This window comes from Patella vulgata, chromosome 3, assembly GCF_932274485.2.
Source record: "Patella vulgata chromosome 3, xgPatVulg1.2, whole genome shotgun sequence".
Classification (NCBI taxonomy): Eukaryota; Metazoa; Mollusca; class Gastropoda; family Patellidae; genus Patella; species Patella vulgata.
This window is the reverse complement of record NC_065881.2, coordinates 72006003-72023701: the sequence shown is the minus strand read 5'-3', so window position 1 is coordinate 72023701 and position 17699 is coordinate 72006003. Positions and strand designations below refer to the sequence as shown.

The 17699-nt window shown below is 35.5% G+C and overlaps 1 protein-coding gene across 1 annotated transcript; it reads right to left on the bottom strand.

Annotated features, from left to right (window-relative positions):
• Window positions 1-147: 147 nt before the first annotated feature.
• On the bottom strand, window positions 148-4155 carry LOC126814732 (neuroligin-4, Y-linked). The gene is made up of 2 exons (XM_050540100.2): window positions 2570-4155; window positions 148-1469 (listed from the first exon to the last, which is right to left on the bottom strand). Exons 1-2 carry the CDS (start codon window positions 4111-4113, stop codon window positions 1172-1174), a joined length of 1842 nt encoding a protein of 613 aa, XP_050396057.1. The 5' UTR covers window positions 4114-4155; the 3' UTR covers window positions 148-1171.
• Between the last annotated feature and the right edge of the window lie 13544 nt (window positions 4156-17699).

Here is a 17699-nt window from a genome sequence, read left to right as displayed (position 1 = left end):
ATAATGAATTATAATGGGACTTTTTCAATCAGAAATCTTGGAAAATAGTTCAGGTCGAGACAGGCAGTGTGAACAGTTTCTTCTGGAACTTATGAACTGTATAAAAGACGAAATTCTAAAAGTTAATTTATTAAAACATCTGACACCTGGATCCAGTTAAGGCGGGGGTGGCGGCGTGCACGAAGTGCGCCCCCACTAAATCCGCCCTTTGTGTACCTTACACATATTTGTCGAGGTCGGTATATTTATAAACACAAGTGTAGTAGTATCTTGTCCAATCAGGTCACCGTTGTTGTGAAATCATGATACAATTTTGTATTCAGTCACGTGTTAGCTAAAACGGGACGGGGTCAATTGCGACGGCGTATGGATCTATAAATGAGGCTATACAGTGGTACGCTTTGCGAGCGAGCGAAATATAATAAACATAAAATTTTGCTATTTTTATAAATAATTGATATTTGAACATTCGAATTTCAATTTAAATATTTAAGTGTGATATGAGCATAAATATATACACCAACACTAAATAAACTTTAACATGCTGTTGGTATACGCATAATATATACACCAAAACTAAATAAACTTTAACATGTTGTTGGTATTCGCATAATATATACACCAAAACTAAATAAACTTTAATATGTTGTTGGTATTCGCATAATATATATACCAAAACTAAATAAACTTTAACATGTTGTTGGTATTCGCATAATATATACACCAAAACTAAATAAAATTTAACATGTTGTTGGTATTGCCATAATATATAAACCAAAACTAACTAAACATTAACATGTTACTACTATTACCATAATATATAAACGAGAAATAAATAAACGTTAACAACAAAATAGTAAACTCTTTCGAAACAAAACGTGTTCGTACCGTAATAAACATTAACATGTTGTTGGTATCTGTTTAATATATACTCCAAAATTAAATTAACGCTTATATATACTGCACCAAAAATATATAAACGCTACCATATTGCTGGTATTAACATAATATATAAACCAAAGATAAATTTACTCTAACACTGGTATTAGCATAAAGAGTCCTTCGCCGTGCTTAGGAAAAACTTAGATGTCTTTTACTAAAATTATATTAGTTTCCATCCTTCATAAGAAATTGTCAGGTTTATCTGTTGATAGATTAAACAAATTGAAGTTTAAACGGAATAGATTAAAGTTAAGATCAAGAAAGCAATATAGCTAACATTAATCGATATTTTGGAGGATGCATTTTTGGGAACGGGACATGGTTTGGCTGCTGTATCATTTGTTACGATAGTTACTCTTTTAATATACGCAGGTAAATAACTGGTCCAAAATTCCACACGTCGGGCAAAAAGATTGTCTCGTTGTTCTATAAGCTTCGATGTCATATATAAATATTCTTTCTGGGTGTTGCTGAATTCCTTCCACTGAACAAGAGTCGAAGTTCGGTCGTCAGCATTTGTAGGAGATCTGAAATGATAAACGTTTATTTTACTTTAAAAGTATATGCTTTATATTATCAAGGGGTATAACTCGGATTTTAGTTTACTGTTGGTTTCGGGAATCGTTGATATTTATGGGTTCCATTCTAATCGCACAGAATCTAAACCTCTTAATTAAATATTTTCCATAATATTCGAAATAAAATAAAAATAAACGACATGGAATTCAATATTGATTTATTGCATTCAATATTGATGTCGTTATCTTACCGTAAAAATATCTAATATTTAAGACAGTGAAGATTTTAAAATCAGTAGGCTATACGACATGATGATTTCGAGCGCCATTTGTAATGAACAAAGCAAAATATAACTCAGGAGGCAGTGCTGAAGTAATTAGAAATGAATGACAAAATGATAATAAAAAGGTGTGTAGAATGGACTAAACGGGCCTCAAACAAGCACAATTGATTACAAATTACAATAAAAGGTTTAAAAATGGAATGTAGATCACTTTATATACGCCCATGTTACATTTATGTGCTTTTAGGCACATTTCGTCTTTTTTACTAGATAGGGTGAAATATGCAATTCGGAATATATAAATGACATGCTGTTGATATATTATGTAAAGCTAGTCCACAAAAAATGAATTGAAGTTTGTGTATTTTAGACAAGTGAAAAGCCTGGTCTCGTCTAGTAACTATATCTCAAAGGAATTATAACCGTATCCTGCCCTGTTACTCGCACCTATTTTACTACATTTTTAAGCAGCATATTCTATTGAATTTATTATCTAGATAATTATGCATTATTTATGAGATTTCTCATAATGCATTACTTAACAATAAGAAATTATTCTAAAATTTAATTCTATTCATATTCATTTTCGTTTCAAGGCAATAGGGGAGGGCGTTCAAACACAAGCTATTTTAGTAATCATTTGCGGTCGATGTAATATTAAAGGTATGTGGGTTCTTTCTATAGTAGTTCGTATTTGTGTACTTGCACAGGTAAACGATAGACTCTGGGACAGCTAAACGTATAAAATTTATTTTATTTTAGAATGACACTCTGGGATATACCTGCTTTGTTATTAGATTAAGAATAAAACTATTTTTTACTTACCCCGTTTTCGCAAAATTTGTCCAATAGTCCATGATTTCCGACGAGAAAGGCCATTGTGTAGCACCTTGTTCACTGGTAAAATTATAGTATACCTCTAGTCCTCTTGGAAAACCAAATACATAGGGGACGTCGTCTCCGTGCACCGCTCCTTTTATCCAAGAATCTCTATGTTGGAACGGGTAGAGTTCATCAAACTCATACTGAAATGTTTTAGTTTGGTTTTTACTGCGGACATGATTTTGTAAGGAATTGAGAATCGGTATGTAGAAATTTATGTCCGTTAAGCAATCGGTCGATTGTTTAATATGTAGGTCTCTATTGTTTGGCTCGTCAAAGTTCGTATACTCAAACATGATTGTGTCTAAGATCTTCCCGGCCAGGTCTTGTCCGTACGTAGCCTCTACAAAAAAGGAGATGATATTTCTGGTTGCCTCTTTTATATCGTCGATGGATGCTGTCTCATTTTTCATAACGGCATACTGTTTGGCAAATAATGGAAATGTTAGAATAAGAAATCCTTCATAGCCGTTGGTTCCCATTATAAGATCAATGTTATTAAAAGGTATTAGGTTTTTTTCACCAGTTAGGCTATTTAGGGCGTCTGTTCGGTCTTTTGATACAATGTCGCCATCAATTGATGGGCTCCAATCAGTTCCCCCTTGAGCAAAACTTAAATCAGACATCATAGCAAGTTCAGTCACGTTTGTTTTGCTTCGCAGACATTCGACCATTCCTGACGTAGAAGTTACTGGGCATTGCAATTTTGCAGCATATTGTTTTGCCTTTTCAGCCGGTTTCGGTACCAAAGCTCCGGGCATATTAGCAGCACCACTTTCACCTATAGCTCTTTGAAATAATCCAGCGTTCATGGGATATATGGTTTGGAACATAACAGCAGTAGCGCCAGCTGATTGTCCGAAGATAGTGATTTTCGTGGAATCCCCACCAAAGTCTTCGATATTATCCTTAACCCATTTAAGTGCAAGATGCTGGTCCCATAAGCCATTGTTGGCGTCCACAGAACCATCGTCAGTGTTCAGAAATCCAAAAGGTCCTAGACGATAATTTACAGTTACCACGACCACCTGACCGTAAGCGCTTAACTTTTCGCCGCCAAAGGAATTGCCATCACCGACAATGAAGCCACCCCCATGTATCCAGACCATGGTAGGAAATCTGGCCACGCTGTTAGATGTAGCTGGGGTATAAATGTTCAAAAATAAACAGTCTTCGTCAGTTTTATTTGGTGTGAAAAGTGGACTGGCCTGAGGACAGGATGCACCAAGTTGCAAGGCAGAAAATGTACTGTTAAATTTCTCTTTCTTCACTGGCTTAGAATATCTTCTATTTCCTGTGGGTGGTTCAGCATAAGGTATGCCAAGAAACTCTGTTATATCAGCTGTTGAAGGTCCAATAGTGATAGTTCGAACCTCCCCAATTACTGTTCCAATATTAGAGACAACTGTTCTTTCAACGGCTTCACCAATTATATAAAAAGAGAATAATAAATTCCAAATTAGTAAACACAAACTTGACATCTTCATTTTATGCCTGTGATAACTGTCTATCACCCGTGGTAAATAGCTCTCGTCAACGTCGTTCGTGTAGTGCGAGTCATAGTTAATGATCTTTATATACACGCTTATAGATGTGCCGAGTCATTATTTTCTTTTAAAGTAACCACTTTATAACATTGTGAAACAGATACAGTTCACTTATACATTGAGGTCTATTACTAATGCAAAATGGAATGAAATTGGGTTTAACGTTCTATTGTTCTGCTCCGATTGGTGTTTGATCGTCTTGATTATCCCGGTTGGTGCTGAAAATTAGGATGGCAAACCCCATTATCATCACTTATCGAAATAAAATACTTTAAGTTGGTAAATAGTTATATAACGAGACGTAATGAAAAGACAACCCCTTTAATTAGGTGATCGTACCTCTCGTTTTCGAGATTACACTTTATTCTAGCAACTCTATATATGTTATATCAGCTTACATGCGAAAATCATGTTTACACGATGTTCTAAACCCACCATAGATTAAAATGGAATTTGACAGAATTAGAATGTTGAAAATGTGATTTTATGGTATAAAATGTGGCTTTTAAAAAGCTAAGGTCACTACATTTAACAGGCGTGCGTTCCATCGCCAATGAAAGCAGATTTGCTGTTAGATTTGACAATGATCCCACAAGCAGTCATGCAGATGCTTACGGCATGTTGTATTTGATATTCCTGTCTCTTTAAATGTCCAGCTGACTATCATGCCAAAATGCACACATTTAAGCTAAGTATATATCTCCAGCACTCCCAGTTAAATCGGTCGTTTAAATTTCATCGGAACGAAAATACTTGCAAAATATAGGGGAGCTGAAGCCCGGGTACACTATCTATGATTTGACAAAATAGGCGTCTAGAAGTCGGGTGTGTAATATAAATTAAAAAGACATAATACGAAGTTATCGTTCGAGAATGTATGAGAAAGCACATTAGAGTTAGCTAATTCAAGGTAGTGGGCAAAGTCCAAATTTTTAAAATGTGGGGCATAATGCCTAGTGCATCACTTATATTCATAATATTGTATTGGAAAATAGACAGGATTTCAATTCATTCATGTACACAAATTCATTCATGTACACAAATTACTCTTTTAATATAGTTTTGTACGTCTTTCAAAAACAATATATGGGCTACATTTACTGACTAAAGCATGAATATTGTCAGGAAAAAACTTTTTCGCGACGGATCAATATATATACCCCATGAGATTGTGTAGGTTGTTATATGTGCTCGTCTGCTTTACCCAAAATGTAATAGCATCTCTGTAAATTTATTCTCACATTACAACAGAGGCCCGATCCCAATGCTTCTACTAGTAAAATTGAATGTATATATCTGTATATCTGAACCGAATATTCTTTTCTTGTTATATTGTGCAACAAAATCCTTCGAATTGTTTTTCATTTTAAAAAGCTTTTGGTCATACATGTATTCCGATTTCCCTCATAGCACACTGCATAGTATGTGTCTGTCTTCATTATCGCGATTGGTGCAAAAAAGTAGGGCATTAAACCCTGCGTACAATGCCTGTTCGATCAGTCTTAGATTGATTTCAACTTTAAGGGAGCTAAATCGCTATTCCTTGGCACCTAGAAATGGACACAAATGGGTCGCAACACATATAATAATGTAATATGAATGGATATAAACCGTATCTTTCAGTCGTTTCTATTTTTACTCTAATTTCTGATCATTTATCTTCGGCGAAATACACGAAGAATGCAAATTGAATGGCAGTCTTTGGTGTTGGTTAATCCAGTCTACTCCGATAGTATACCCTTGTGAGATATGTTTAACCTCGTTCATCCAGTCACTCCATTACAAATGGCGCTCGGAAGCATTCTAGGCTTTCTGACACGCGATCCGTGCGCCATTTTTTCATTTCATTTCATTTCTTTATTGGATACCAGGAGCCCATCTTTTCACGGGACGATAACATCATCAATGTTTATTTAAATTGACCAAGTTAAAGATATTTTATATAAATATCTCATGGTAGTCTGATATTGACAACTATGACTATCTAATATCTGAATTAAATCTTTAAGTCAATAAATGTCGCGTTGTCCCTCACTACACAGCTTGATACAAATGAACGTGTATTGTATTAAACAATATTTATAGTAATGAAGCCATTTAAACTACGGAGTATTTTAGATTAATAAATACTAACATATATCTTTATCATCATCCGATAGGGAGTGGTCATTCCGTTCATAGTTAATTTAGCGCGCCTTTATTCGTTTACGTTACACGATATTGTAATGTTTAGGTGATAAAATATTGTACTATTTATGATAAAAGATAATATTGTAATGTTTACGATAAAATATATTGTACTGTCTAGGTTATAAGATAATTTACTGTTTACGTTAGAAAATTATGTTGTTTGCCTTAAAAGACATTGTACTGTTTATGTTATAAGAAATTTACGGATTACGTTATATAATATTGTACTGTTTGAGTTATAAAATATTGTACTGTTTACATTATAAGATATTGTAATGATTACGTTATATTATTGTACTGTTTAAGTTTACGTCATAAGATACTGTACTGTTTATAATTTGTACTGTTTAGGTTATATGATTTTGTACGGTTTACGTTATCAAATGCTGTTATGCTTACGTTATAATATATTGTACTGTTTATGTTATAAGCTATTTAATTGTGCTATTTACGTTATAAGATATCATACTGTTTATTTTATAAGATATTGTACGTTGATAGTATTGATTATTTTGTTAAATGGTTTCCACTTGTTACCTATATATTGTACCACATTTATTGTTGATTATCATTATTTGCTTGAAAACGATATCTGTATGTGTATCGAAACCTAGCATGTTAATAAATTCAGAAGTAGTATATCCATATAAGTGTGTTTTATTTTTAGTGAAATCTATTTCTATATGTCTTATAAGGATTAAGATATTGTACGGTTTACGTTACATTATTTGTACTGTTTACGTTATAAGATATTGTACTGTGTACGGATAAGAAATTGTACAGTTTACGGTTTAAGATATTGGGCTGTTAACGTTATACGATATTAAAAATACATTATGGATACATACATTATAAGATAAAGAGCTGACAATTCTCACTATAATAGTTAAAAACTAGATAATGTAAAGGCAATTTGCTGAAAATTTCTGTCAAATTGATCCACTATGAACCAAGAATTAAGCGATCGAAATTTCGGCCTAGCCTCGATCCTCATTACTAAAGTCTGTGCGATAAAAACAAAGTCTCGATCATCCATTCCATGATTAAATTATGAATGGAAGTCGAGCAGCAAATGGGATCATAATCTAGTAAATATCGGAGGCTAGCGATGCCATCGAGAGTTGATTATGGTCTGGATAAGTTAATTAATGTCTAATTAATAATTTAGATAACATTTCAGGCCTAATGAAAGGCCTGCAATTGGCAGATTTAGCTCTTGCATGATGTATGTTTAACTGTTTACACTGTTTACGTTATACACTGTTAAAAATAAATGTAGAATTACAGTGAAAAATATGTAATTTCTTTAACATAACGCTGTAAAAATACCACTGCATGTTTTTATACTATACATTTACTGTATTAGTGCGGTTACATGGGATTACTGTAAAAATAAATGGTAAATTAACCATTAAAGTGTAGTTTTACAAGTTAGAACTGTATTTTGTTACAAATAACCTGTATTGATACAACTATGTTTTTTAACGTACATGTATGTTGTACTTTAACTGTTTTATGGGTAATTTTACTATTCAAACATGTTTAAATACGGGATTTGTGTACAATTTACAGGAAACTTTAACATTGGTAGACCCTTTAAGGTTTCATTACTTTTCGTCTATAGTCCACTTGGTGGGGTCTTGGTGGCTAAGTGGGTGAGACGCTGGCTCGCTAGCCTAGAGGTCGAGTGTTCGATACCTGCTTTGGCCGAGAAAGTTAATCCAGATTTTTCCGTTGTGGTTCCCCCTTACCAGTGATGCAGGCCGGACAAGGATAGCTGTCTAGTCGTTCGGATGGGTCGAAACACCGAGGTTCCGTGTACACATTGGTGTGCACGTAAAAGATCCCTATCAAACCGTTAAAAGTATAAATATATTTACAGTTATAAGTATACTTAAAATACAGTGTCCGATTTGGAATATCACATGGTTTGTTAACTTAAATGCATATGAATAGAAGGCCTGTGTAAGATTACATCAAACGTAATGTAGAAATACAACCATATTATGTCAGTTTACATTATGTGAACTGTATATAACAGAAATGCCATTTGAATTATTATTTTTACAGCAAATTGTAAATTAACTGTCAAATAGTGACCACATCGGTTATTCCCTCTTTGGCCACATGTAAGATTACATCAAACATAAAGTAGAAATACAACCATATGTCATTTTACATTAAGTGAGCTGTATATTAACAGAAATGCCATTTGAAATAGTATTTTTACAACAAACTGTAAATTTACTGTCAATAGTGTTCGAAACGGTTATTCCCCTTCGACCACATATCGAATTTTGTGCAAAATATTTACTGTTATGTCAGTCAGATTAGTCTATTTTTTTAGAAATAGGTTATTCAAAATATGAATGCACCTAACAGGCGCATGGAGACCGTGATATGTCATACATTGGGCTGTGTGGGACATTTTGCTTCGTTGCATGCCTCCCACTCTTTCCATTGTAAGAAGCAGAACAGTAGGACGTTAAACCCCATTTTATTTGATTTCTTTCCATTATCAAATGAGGTTTTGCATACTCGGCTGAAAGGTCCGCAAACCTTTATGTGTTCGCGAGGATCGAACCTAGGCCTACTTCGCCGAGTGGGGACAAACACATTCCCTTTAAAAATTTCACCTTTTGAAAGTATATTTCAAGTAAATATACGCTTCAAATTGTATTTTTACTGTAAAATGACTGGCAGAAAGTTGCCAGTAAAATCACTGTATTTTAACACTGACTTGTAAATGTACCCCTAAATGGTAGATTTAGATTTAAAAACACCACGTAAATTTACAGTGAGTGTAAAATAACTTTGAGGTAAATTTACAACCACAGTGTAAATTCACAGTGAGTGTAAGATAACTTTGAGGTGAATTTACAACCAGTGTAAATTTAGAGTGAATGTAAATTTACCTCACTTTCTATTAATTTACATCGAAGTTATTTTACACTCTCTGTAAATTTACATGCTATATGTAAATCTAAATCTACCACTTAGATGTAAATTTACAAGTCAGTATTAAAATACAGTCATTTTACTGCCAGTCAATTTACGGTAAAATACACAAATATTATTTACAGTGTAAGACATTTTACTGTGTACGTTAAAGTTTATTTAAATATATTCTTCAAAAAAAGTAGAGGATATTGAAATGCAAATATCTATGCAGGCTGTGAAATGATAAATAGTCATGGATACTTGACATGTTTTGAGAGTATGTTCACAGATGAAGAACTTATCGCCCCAGCAGAACCACTGTGCACATGCGACACGCAATAGCGCCATACACGTGGGAGGGGTTCATTGTCAACCTTGACACTACGAGGAAGGGTTGATGAAAACTGCCGTTGGCTGGTTTATCCTATCCATGTTTGCTTTCCTATCGGTTCTTTCATAAGATTTACTGTTTAGCATATATTTGATTTAGTGTGTTCGTCGACGTCAACGTCAACCGACAATACTGCAAGAATTGGCCGTTGCACTGCAAGAGGAGTGAGTCAGATTGTCCCAAATCGTGATTGGGCGGTTCATTAGGAGCATGCCACCACGAACTGCTGAATGTCCGAGGATTGGTGGACCAATTACTCATTATTAAGACAAAAATCAAAAACGTCCATTTCACTTTTGACAGTTGTCTCTTTGCGAGTGAAATGGGGCCGTCAGATAAGCCAGCCATATGAACTGTTTATGTTCATATGTAGGCAATTAACATACACTGGTTACCTCTAATAAAAACAGCAGTGCATTTCCGCAGTTTTGTATTGTTTCTGAATATCCCCTACTTTTTTTAACAGTATATATACTTACACGTCGGACCACTGATTAGCTTTCTACAGTAGGTGATACTAATATCGAATAGATTTTCACTCGTCCAAATCCAATTAGTTTGAAACGGTAACAGTTTAGCATTCATCCAGCCACTGTCGTCAGATAAGCCACCCATATGAACTGTTTATGTTCATGTGTAGGCAATTAACATACACTGGTTACCTCTAATAAAAACAGCAGTGCATTTCCGCAGTTTTGTATTGTTTCTGAATATCCCCTACTTTTTTAAACAGTATATATACTTACACGTCGGACCACTGATTAGCTTTCTACAGTAGGTGATACTAATATCGAATAGATTTTCACTCGTCCAAATCCAATTAGTTTGAAACGGTAACAGTTTAGCATTCATCCAGCCACTGTCGTCAAAACTAGAATAATATTATTGAGATTACTGTTTGAACAGGTCTAAATTTTAAACGGATTTCTTCGATTATGAACAAACTACTTAATTATGTTTATTATAAACTTGTACAATTAAATATTCCAACGAAATTCATCGGAATAGATCAATTCGTACAAAGGGGTGGTAAACAAAAAGGCGTGTCTATCGAAACTGTGTGTGGCTCTTTTACGACAATTCAAATTTTGTGTGTGAATAAGGTATCACTCTCAGGCCCAGTAAGGGGCCTAGTCGTTTACACACAAACATACGCCCGTAGTTTACCCCTGAGGTCCGGTTTTTTGTTTCGTCTTGTTTTAATTATTTTGATTTGAGAGTTTGGTGGGGTGATTATCTTTTGAATACATCAGCAGAACAAAAAGAACAACATTCGTTTAGGGGCTTTAAATTTCATCCTGAAATATCGTTAATATTTCTTGATGAACTACACCAGTCCTGTCAATTAACCTTGCAATTCTGCTATAGCCGAAGTAAACGCCGATATATTTTATATTTTCCTCAACAAAAAAAGAAACGAAATCATTGAATACATATATACCGTTTTTACTTAATTTTTAGGGTGTATTTTATTTTTATAAATTCATCCATCGATAAATACCAACAATTATCAACAAATCAGATATCTCCACCACCCATCGGTTTAATTGTCGACAGATACTTTCATTTCAATTCTCTTCGTATATTTCCATTGCTCAAGAACTGTTTAGAATTTTATAATCGTGCTTCTTCATAATTAGAAGATACCGGCTTGACCAAATTCGAGGGGCAATCTATCCATATAATTCCACTCTCAATTATTAACTATTAATCACCCGTTAAACCAACTTTCCATACATAACTTTTGTCACGAGTACGATCCCATTTTGAAATCTATGGCGAATATTAAATTTTCCGATGGTATTGCGTAGATCGCGATTATGCCTCCGACAATCAACGCTTTGAATTATATTACCGTATCCGACCATGTCATATAAGGTCTTGGATACGCAGTCTGTGGTGCCTCTTTTGACGAGTGATTTGTAAAAAAATACATTTCTATAAAGGCAATTAACGATATTTAGACATCCTGAACTATTCATATCACGAATGTGTCACTATCAGTATCTGTCGAATAAACGAAAATGTAACTTATTCGGGTAAGTATAAGGTCATATAAGGTCTTGGATACGCAGTCTGTGGTGCCTCTTTTGACGAGTGATTTGTAAAAAATACATTTCTATAAAGACAATTAACGATATTTAGACATCCTGAACTATTCTTATCACGAATGTGTCACTATCAGTATCTGTCGAATAAACGAAAACGTAACTTATTCGGGTATATTATTGTTATGGACCGGTGCATGAATTCAATATGGAAATTATTGAGAAGCGGTGGCCTTTTTTCATATTTTTTGTGGGAATCATAAACTATCAAAATGAATTAATAACTGTACGGCATAGCAACCAGAAAACACATTCCATTTCGATGAGATTCATAGCGCATGCTAGATTCAGTTATGAAATATGAACTTTAATTATAAAATACAGGGCAGTAAACTAATTTATAAAATTATTCTTAAGTAGTTTCTTCATAATCAACGAAATCCGTTTAAAATTGTTTTATTACCAAGGTCGCAACCGGGGAAGGGGTCTGATGCGCCGCTTGTTCGATGTCTTCAGCGTAATAAAAAATTGAAACTATCATAACTAGCTAGCTTTATTCTTGAACACACATGGTTTCATACATCATTTTATTCCGAGGTGAGCACAGTGTTAGTAATGGATTAGATCACCATAAAACTAGCCATACAAACGCTACCCCCCCCCACCGCCACAGACACACATGCACTCACACGAACACAGACACACCATATCCCACATACACACACCAACATGATTTTCGTTCGGACGTGATATTGCAATCAGATGTCGCATAGTTTAAGAATAAATAGTTATTTGGTTTTTACAAATATGTTGTTTATTTGTTACCTTTTGGATAATTCCTTTAGTGATAGTATACCTCTTGTTAGAGGCCGCCACACGTACTGGTAAGAGTAATAACAGTAATAACGTGATACGTTGGGTCAATGTAGTTTTAGAGTTTTGGCAGATTTTCGCGCTGCGTACGTATGATATAGCTAAGCTGAGCTTAGTTGTATTACAGCATGATGGCAGTTATCTACTACGATCAACGTCAGTACTAGTCAATTGCCTGGCCTACAAATTCCTGAAGGGAGCAAAGTCACACAACAGTCGCTGAGCTATTTAAAATAATTTAAAAAATTAAGTGTCGAATCTTATTAAAAATCTTCGACATCAAAAACAATTTTTGGTTTCACTAATGTATCGTTTCAGAAAGTATATACCCAGATTGCACGGTCCCACCTCACTAAATTTAGCAGGTAGATCAACCAGCATGCAGACAGACAGCAAAAATATGAAAATTCCGCCAAAAGCCCATCAAAAATAATGATTAAATTCCAGTCTTTATCATGGGTAAAATCACATCAAATATACACCTGTGTGTTCTAAGATACACATAGATTCATAAAAACGCTACGGCACAACATTTCAGCGTCTAAAACTAGCAAAAAAGACGACGATGTTATACGGACCTTTTCAGTTTGAAAGCTGTTCAATACGTGCTGCCGTTTCTATGTCCCGTATCACGTATGAGAAATACACACGCAATGATGGCGTCACACGCAAAATCAACATACGCGATAGGGGCCAGAACTTTACGATTGCCAAAAGTCTCTAGCATTACTAATAGACACGTGTAACTTTAATCGTCGTTTCATCTTACCTGGCATTTTTCCAACCGTTTTCCTCTTCATTTGAACATTTCCAGCTTGTATCTGTTCTAACTCCATTGCTTAAGACAACGTTGAGGCCGCATTGTCCGGCCTTATTCTCACATTTGATGGTTACAACTGTTGTATTTCCTGGTATGTTGATGGGTGACCCACGCTGCCATTTGTTATCATTCTCATGTGTATATCGAACACTATCAGCATAGAATTCCATAATACTAAGACACTGTGCGTTTCCAGTTATATTTGGACTGGCTAGGTAAATAAAATATCAATCTGATTACAACACAGATCCTTTTTCGTTTCGTCTTTTTTTTTTATAGTTCAAAATTTTATTTGTTTGTCTGTACTACACTAGGATCTGGAAGAGTTGTTATATAACAGGCGTTCTGGATGGCGTGGGGGATTAGCCATCTGTTAAGGCGAGTTCTTGGCGTGCCATGCACGGAACTGTGAGTAAACCACTAGAAACGTCAACGCTGATTAATTAAGTAATGTCTGACGTCATAGGTCAAAAGCCGCTCCTAATAGTACTACCCCTGACGTGATCTTCATGTAGTGTAGGCCATCGAAAGTATAAAAAAAACGAAACGAAATATAGATCTGTATTTTAATCAGATTGATCTAATAGAGACGTCATAAGAAGGCACCACCAGGCAGTTATATCTCGATAGCAGCTAATGCGCAAGAAAAACTTGGATGTTGATCAAACGCGATGAGGGTCCTTTGTGCCTACAAGAAATCTACACTCTATCGTGTTCACAAGCTTGAAAAAAATTGTAAGCACGAGATCGTCTTTCAAGATACGTCAATGATTTGCAAGAGCGGGGCGGAGAATCGGGAAAATCGATAATGATCATCATTTTATTGTCCCAATGCTTCACATAGAATTTATTAAAATGGTAACGTCAATCGCGTTCACGAGGTTTTAGGCAAAGGGAAGTTCTCGAGAACGGGAGGTGGCCAAATGCTGAATATCGATAGGGTTCGCCCGCAAATGATCCCAATGCTTCACACGTATTTAAAAAAAAATTGGTTAAAAAATGTAGCGACAGACGCTTTCACGCGTTTGAAAAAAAAATATTACACTTTCTTATAAATGTCATATCATAGTTGTCTATTTGTCAAGTAAACTATGTTCTTTATTTAATGCAAGGAAATGCAATGGGGTTTAACTTACCACTGTTTCGCACCGACTGAGGCGTTGGGGTTTAACGTAGTACTGTTCTACACCGACTGGGCTATTAGAGACAGGCATACACCACACAGTGTGCCATGAGGGATATTTTACCAGGACAGCGACACTACGGCCTACTATGCCAAGGTTGTTTTACACGGTACCTTGGTTTTTGTACTTTCCGAGTGACTATGCGTTGCCCCTTGCCAGGTCATTCGACCTGTACCACTGAAAAGTAGGAACCACTCCATAAAATCTCGATGAACTTTCTCGGCCAACACGAGACCTCCCAGTTATCGAGTCAACGCTTTACTCACTGAGCCAACGTGGCTATTAATTGAATTATAAGAAGGATGCCACGGCAGTAAACAACCAGCTTTTCATTCCTATGCCATAAAACAATCCTTTTAGCTATTCGAACGTCTATAACAAATAACTACACGGGATTCGAATAAAATAATTATTTATTCTTAAAAAATTTATATCACATTGGCCATTTGTCAAGTAAACTGCATAGGCAGTAAAAAATAACTACACTTTTATGTCATTGATCTATTTTGCTTTTCTAGCTTGAATAACGAGACATGGCCTCTGGAATCAAATAGCGAGTATTTCAGTAAATTTGGCAGCACCTTAGTTCTGTTCGGACTTATCTAAGTCTTTCGAAATAATTTCTTACATGAAGGATTGTGAACATATTTTGATTTTGTAGGGGGTGTAACAACGATCAAATAGTGGGTCTCTACGATTTACTATGTCTAACTAACATAAATACGTTCGGTTGATCAACTACGCTCTACTACGGCAAACTACGGTCATCACTCACTACGGCGAACTACGTGCGTGACCGTAAGATGAGACTGCGGCTTTAAGGCTAGGTTCCAACGAACACGATTTGCGCTACAGATCGTGTCACCTGAAAATGACCAGTCATGACTACATTGCATCCAAGAGCACCGAATCGTACTAGAACGAATCGACTCGCATAACCTCGTATTCAAAAGTGAAATGGCGACTATCGTGTTACATCTGGAAACGCAACGATCTAAATGGACGATTTCAGTCACAATTTTAATGTGTTATTATGGATGTTTGAATACTGGAGATATACTGTACCGCACACCAAACCCATGTAAACACAGGTAGTTTTTTGTAGGGGGGGGATGGGGGCGGTATAACTTAATCATTGATTCATGGCTTAAACCCAAACTATAAATCAAATAAAATGAAATTGTTTTAACGGCCAAGTTCTCTTTTCCACCTGGTCTCATTAAGTCGGGCATACGATTTGTAGTGTGCCTGGGCAACTGCGCTACAGTCTTTTCGTATTTTACGTGCATGCCAATGTGTACGAGACATCTGTTTTTCGTCTTTCACCACTAACAAATGGAATTCACGACGGACAATTCTGAACAACTTTCTAACCTAGCACCGTAATCGAACCCTAAATATATAGATACATGTATATATATTTAACCCGTCATCATTGGCCCTATCGGAGCAGAACAGTTTGACTTCAAACCCCATTTCATTTCATTATAGATATATTTAAACTTACCCATCACAGAATCAACAAAGCTCTGTAAAACAAATAATATGACTATCTTGTTTATTACCCAAAATGTCATCTTTGTGATCACCTGAATATAAAAAAAAGGACAACATTTTTTAATATGTGAGGGGGCGGGGCATATTGTGATTAACATTATTATGGTACATGAATAAAAATTGTTACAGAGATTATATAAATATATTATATAAATCTTTGCCGAAGTCGGTCACTATCAAGAATTTGTGCTCTCTATGTTTTTATAAAAGATTTTGGGAGCCACTGTGGCTCAGTGAATAAGACGGCTCGCTAACCTGGAGGTCGCGTGTTCGATCACTGCTTTGGCCGAGAAAGAGACAACCTGAGGTCATTCGGATGCGACGAAATACCGAGCTTACGTGTACACATAGGCCGCCGTAAAAGAACCCTTGACAGTTGGAATACGATATAAGAGTAGGCTGTCCGGCAAAATGTCCATCATAGCACATAAAGGATTGAAGGTTTACATTATAGTTTTCTTAAAATATTCAGGGAGCGCATAGCCACGTTCTCATACCAAGCGTGTTCAAAATAATATTGATCTTTTGTCTTGAGCGCGTGCGCCCTGTACCATAAGGTCTGTCATTGAGTCAACTGACATGGTTTCAATTGCCCGGTTGTACGTGACAAGGAGTGTGGTACGCTGTCTCTAACCTAGTGGGTTACTGAAATGAAATTGAACCATATGTTAGTCCCGAAATGACATAATTTGCATCGAGTGGACGTTAACCCCCCCTCCTCTCTCTCCCTCTCTCTCTCCCTCTCTCTCTCTCTCCCTCTCTCTTGTCTTGAATATTGAATAGTCACCTACTCCCATCGCCGTATTATGGAAGACTATTAAAAACAATATTCTGACTATCTTGTAATTACAAGATACGAAGAAGCCCCTTGGGGTCAATCAAATGAAAAAAAAAGTATTCTGAGCATCTCGATAATTCATTTCAAGGTCGCCATACACTGATTTATCGAATAGCTAGGACAACGCCATATATTATTTTATGTTACAGAATCGACACATTCATGTCATACTCCAATTAATATCTTTAGAATCATTCATTAACTTCATATTAACTTCATACTCCCACTAAATTCATACTCTTATTGATATCATTTATTAATATCGTGATTCATTGATTTCATGCCCTCCTTAAAGCCACAAATAACGCTATTTACATTTTTCGGAAAATTTCATTAATCTAAGCTAGAATGTACACAAATTGATTATTAAAGAAATCAAAATCAAGACAGCAACGGTAGATGATTTCCCGGCTTGTATTCAATCGGATTAAATAGAGGCGTATTAAAGAGGTTCAGCGAAACTTAACGATGGCAACGGCTTGTTTAAAAGGGGTATATACGAAACGGTGCTAAACCAAAATAATTAAAACTTATATAACTTTTAGTCAAAACGACTACAGATTGGCCATAATGGCCATAAAAAATCAAAACGATCGGTTAATATTTGTTACTTAATAAAAATTTAAGTAAATTTTGATCACATTTTTGACCGTTTTTCTTTCCGTTCTTTTTGATCATATGTCAA